General features: G+C 43.5%; 1 protein-coding gene across 5 annotated transcripts in view; it reads left to right on the forward strand.

The window, feature by feature from the left end:
• The first annotated feature begins 648 nt into the window (after positions 1-648).
• LOC123052634 (protein RFT1 homolog) overlaps positions 649-5,291 on the forward strand; it is a 14,760-nt gene continuing 10,117 nt past the window's right edge. Inside the window, exons 1-4 of one of the 5 annotated variants that reach the window (XM_044475935.1) lie at positions 1,791-2,182; positions 2,265-2,323; positions 2,410-2,486; positions 3,530-3,614. Coding sequence is in view for 1 of the 5 variants with exons in the window: in XM_044475933.1 (XP_044331868.1) it covers positions 1,690-2,009; positions 3,530-3,614 (405 nt within the window). In the remaining 4 variants the exon portion in view is untranslated. Of the gene's footprint in view, positions 2,183-2,264; positions 2,324-2,409; positions 2,487-3,529; positions 3,615-5,291 lie in introns of all 5 variants that reach the window. The other 4 variants (XM_044475934.1, XM_044475936.1, XM_044475933.1 and 1 more) reach the window with 4 other exon arrangements.

Consider the following 5,291-nt stretch of genomic DNA (forward strand, 5'->3'; position numbering starts at 1 on the left):
AGGTTAAAAGAAATTTTTGTATATTTGAACTTATAAGTGGGTGGGAATTTGGTTTGGATGCTTACTCTGATGTTCTTGCTTGAGAAGACGAATGATTACAAAATTTTCATACATTAAAGGAAAATACTAATCCATGATAACAATAACTGCAAGGTAATGGAGCATCATGAAATCAATTAATATATATTTTTGTAATTGTGATGTACTCCCTCCGTTCCTTTATGTAAGGTGTATTATGTTTGGCACGGTGACCAAGGCACAAAATTATAGACAATTTAGGATGAAATTGCCCTCGGCAAATTTTTTGTTTGTGGCAAGTAAATTCGTTCGTCCAGGAAAGAAAGAGATACATGCAACTGAAAGAGAGATATTTTCCTTCTTTTACAACAAGGAGAGATACTTACCTTTTTTGGAGGGCTAATAATGGAATTAGGAGGAAAATAGAAGAAATGCACCTTACATTATGGGATTTTATGAAAAAAATACACCTTATATAAAGGAATGGAGGGAGTATCATTTATGGTGTAAATGACATTTACTATGCATTATTTTAAAATTAATATCCACATCAGGTCATCATTTTGACATTCTGCTTCATTGTATGCAGATGGCAGATCAGGAAGACCAGCTTCGATCCTTGGGCCGATGAAGTTACTTGCCTAACTGGTGTCCAACTGAGTTATGACATCACGTATTTTCCTATGTAATTAGATCTAGCTTAATCTATTAGCTATTTTCTTTGGTGAATTGCTCCTTATATAGTTACATGATGTAACATGTACATAATTAGTTCATTCTCGATTTTAGTTGGATTTCTGGTTTGGTAATATGATGGTTTGATATGAATCATGCCTTTATGAAATATGTACTTAAGAATATAAATTCCATAGGATAACTTGAATTAGTTTTTTATATGCAGTATATTGGTACATTAAGTACTTCATACTACCTCTGTCTTAGTTTATTAGTCTCCTGCGTAATTTGTGTTAAACTTTGATCAAATTTTTAACTGACAAAATGTTAGTGCATGTCACCAAAAATTATATTTTGCATGAACATTTTGTTAGTTAAATTTATGATCAAAATTTGGCACATATTACAATGGGGACCAATAAACCAGGACAGAGGTAGTATATATCATTTCTTTGCTTAATGAACAAAAATCGCAGAAGCTATGACAAGACACGACCATACTATAGATGGGTAAAATCTCAGAATTCTCGACTTCTTGCCAAGCCTGAGCTCTACAAAATCATGTCTTAAGCTTAAGAATTTTCAGTTTGATTAATGTACTCAATGTTCTACCATTTCTTGATAAATCCGATAAAACTTTGTTGTGACAACAACACACATTTGACCGGGTCTTTCACGGGCGCAGTGTGTTGCCCCGCGTCTGCCCGCTAGTATATATTAAATGCACAAACTCACGACAAGTCATGGCATTGCAGGAAGGTGGAGGTGATTTGGTCGTACTTGTCATATTTTATACGGGTACATAGGTACAAGGGTATGTGTTATAAGATTCCATACCCGTACCCGCTCTACTTGATGAGTTTGAGATTTTCCTATACCGGTATCTTGGTACGTGGGTAACGGGTCTTTGGCCTAGAACCAGTGCCATGCCATCTCAATTCTTGATTCGTGCCGGAATAAGAGGCTTCCCAGGTCGATCTGAATGCTGACCGTCCGATGTGTGGGTTCATGCTGACGCGGCGTGATCTGGGACGTTCGTTGGCTCCGCTAGAGATCCGGTGTGGTGCTCCTCTCGTTCACCCCTTGTTTACAGGTGGGTCTAGAAGCGGCGGCGCAAGCAGTTCTCCTATCTGTGAGTGGGCGTTTGGGTGCAGGCGGTTCATGCGTCGGGGCGAGGGTGCCATGGAGGGGGGCGCCTCGTCGACGTGCCCGGCCGTCGTTCGTCGCCGGGAACGCAGTGTGGCCCGTTGGTTGACCTGGCCGTCTGTGATTCATTCGCGTGGCCTGGCACTGTTCGGCGGCGTGGGTCGTGGTGGGTGGGTCGTCTCCCTTATCCTGCATCGCCGCCTGCCTCTTCTCCTCCCTCTTCCTTTCGTTTCGTTTCGGTGCTCGCGCCTCTTCATGCTCCTGCTCTTTGGTTCGCGAGTCGTCGCTAGGGTTGGTTGCCGAGGGGCTCCAATGGCGTCGCACCGCGGTGACGCCGGTTAAGGTGGTGCTCCTCTCGGTTCTCTCATGTTTTATGCGTTTGATCTATCGTGGCTGACCAGTTTTAGATCTTGGGTGTCTATTAGCTTCCGTTGTTCTCCTCTTCGCTAGGCTTGGATCTGCTGCGCCGCTCGTCGATCTGTGGGTAAATCTTCCTTTTATCCCGATTCATGTAGTCTGCTTCAGCCGAGATGTGCTTTTGACGTTTCTGAGGGCTGCTCTGTTCTGCAGCTGCTCCTGCCTGGTGTCCTCGCATGTTCGTCGTCGTGTACGTGTTGGTCTTCGCGTCTTGCTCCAAGGATCTGCAGGTCCACTGCACTTTTCCTTTCTCTTTATTTTTAAGCTTTTTTGTGTTTTGGTTGATTGTCTGCGCCTGTGTTCATGTGCTTGTTGGCTCGATATGATATGCCTGCCGGTCGGGTGTGTTCGTGTGCTGTTGTGCTCGCTGTGGTATGCCTGTCGTTAGGATAGGTGTGCACGGTGGCAGATTGGGGTATTCCTTTGTTATCTTCTTATGCTGTTCTGGCTAACCAGTGCATGCCTTTATCTCTGGGTGGATTTTAGTTGTCCTTAGTTTTGTCTTGTTTGCTTGCTGATGGGTGACATGTGTGTGTCTTTTACTACTTCTTTGGATCTTGCTAGGGCCGGGGTTTTTCCTTTCTGTGACCATGGCTTTGTGGAGTTGTGGTCAGGAAGGCATGGGTGCATGTGGGCATGTGCCTTTTGGGTTTGTCTGATACATGGTGTCCTGTGTGGATCGACTTGTTGGGTCTGGATTGGTCCAATGGCCTTTTGAAAAAGAATGAGAAGAATGGAGTCTTCGTTGTCTTATGTTGGCTGAAAAAGAGGGAGAATAATAGAGTCGTCATTGTCTTTTGTTGGTAACTGTGGTCTGCTTGGGTTAATATGACTCGGTCATGCCTTTTATTTTAGTTCATTGTTGTTTATGTTGAGCCCTATTGAGGGTTGTATAGCTCATATCATTGCTAGAGTTAATATGACTTGGTCATGCCTTGTTTTGGTTCATTGTTGTTCATGTTTGGCCCTGTTGAGGGTTGTATGGCTCATATCATTGATTGGGAAGAGAGTGTTTGGTCTGGGTTCAGTGGAGTGTGTTTGCAGCAGTTTTTTGGGTGTGGGATTTAGTGGTTCAGATGACCGTGCGTTAGGGTTGCATCCTGCGGTGCTCTGCGTGGTGGCCATGTTCTCCTTGATGCATTTCATGCTTGCTCTGCCCGTTTGGTTTGCTTGTTTTGTTTTTCCATTTTGAGAATTTTTTGTTATCTTGCTTCTTTGTTTTGGTGGTTTCCTTTGTTAATGGTTTGCCTGACTTTTACTCTTTGTTTCGCAGGTTGTTTCAGTTTATAGGTTATTTCTCTGAGCCGGCCGTGTTGCTAGGCCCTGCTGTCTGGTGGTGCTGTTTTTTGCTGTACATGGTAAGCTATACCCAAATTGATTTCCTATTGTTTGTTATAATATTATGCTTGTTTTCCTTGATTACGTATGCTCATGCGTTTGCCCATTTGTTTGATGTGCATTGGTATTTTCTTGGTTCTCCTTAATGTCTCGTTGTTACATGGATGTTTATCCAGCGTTCTTCTTGTGTGCCTCTGTTTGAGGCTGTTGCGACCTATTGTTGATTGCCGTTCCATTCATATGTTCGAGAGGTGGCCTCGGATGGTTCTCTACTTGGAGGGGTTGTGATCGATGTTCTTACTAAGGATGATGTAGTACGGTGTCAAACACATTTTTTCTGGGGCAGTTCATTTGACGGCTGCTCCCTTTATATGATCAGGCTGCCTATCAGGCGGTCCAATTTTTAGAGGGGGTTTATGGGTTTGTTATTGCAGATTACAATTATGAGAGCATGTTAGCATACAAAGGTGTTGCACAGTCAGCTATGGTGCTTGCAGGTGCGCTTGCTCGGTCTGCCTGGCCTTTGGTCCATGCAGGTGGACAGAGCAAAACCGCTGGTGTAAATGCAATTGTTCAGCTGCAGCTGCTGCATTCGCAGTTGGTTAATTCAGTGTGTGAGTTCTAAAGCCTGGTTAGGACACTGTGGATAGGCTGTGTCAGAGCCATTGTAGTGTTCTTTTAGGTATCTTTTGTAATAAACACTGTATCATATGCATTAATTGAAGTTCTTTTAATTAGCTATTCTGTCTAGGTTGCTCCTATTGGACATTTCTCTCTGTTTACATCTTCTACCTTTACCTTTATTCTATCTTAAAATGCAGTACTTGCATTCATGTGTGCTCGTTGTTGGTGATGGCTCGTCGTCGCCGTGTTTTGCATGCTCCTGCTGTTGGTGCTCTGGGTGTTCATAAGAGAAAGAGTATGTTACCTTTGTGTAGTCGTTTGTTTACGTTTTGTTCAGCCTGCGTGTGTTCATCTACGTTGGCTCTGTCAGTTTCCCAGGGGATGGCTGGTTCCCCATGCTCACTCCTGCCATGTCGGCTAGAAACCGGAAAAGGCGTAAATTACTTAGGACCCTTCGTCGCCATGGTGTTACAGGTGCTGGTCTCCACATTTGTGGGTGCATCTTTGCTTTGTTTGGCTGGTTTGTTTCGGGTGTTGTTTCTGACAACAGCCCACGTGTAGATCTTCGGTTTAAACATGTGTTGCCAGATGAATTGCCGGCTGACTGGACCGAGTTTCCTGCCGAGGTTGTTGAAAAACTTGCAAAGGAAGCAGTAGTTTTGTTTGGGATGCTTAATGTTGATCAGCGAGCTTCTTACCAAACTATTATTGACTGCGTTTTACAAGAGAAGTCTGGTATTTTCTTTGTCTCTGGGTATGGTGGCACGGGGAAAACCTTTTTGTGGAATGCTATAATCTCTCATCTCAGAGGGCGAAAAAAATCGTTTTAACGGTTGCGTCTTCGGATGTTGCGGCTTTGTTACTTGCGGGTGGTAGCACTGCTTATTCTCGGTTTAAAATACCACTTTTAATGGATCAAACAACCCTATGTGATATCAAAAGAGGCATGCATTTGGCTAATCTTATAAGAGATACTTCTTTAATCATCTAGGATGAAGCACTTATGACAAGCAGAAGATGCTTTGAGTGTTTAGATCGAACTCTGCGTGACCTTTTGGCCTGTGATGATCCTT

Source organism: Triticum aestivum, chromosome 2D, assembly GCF_018294505.1.
Source record: "Triticum aestivum cultivar Chinese Spring chromosome 2D, IWGSC CS RefSeq v2.1, whole genome shotgun sequence".
NCBI lineage: Eukaryota > Viridiplantae > Streptophyta > Magnoliopsida > Poales > Poaceae > Triticum > Triticum aestivum.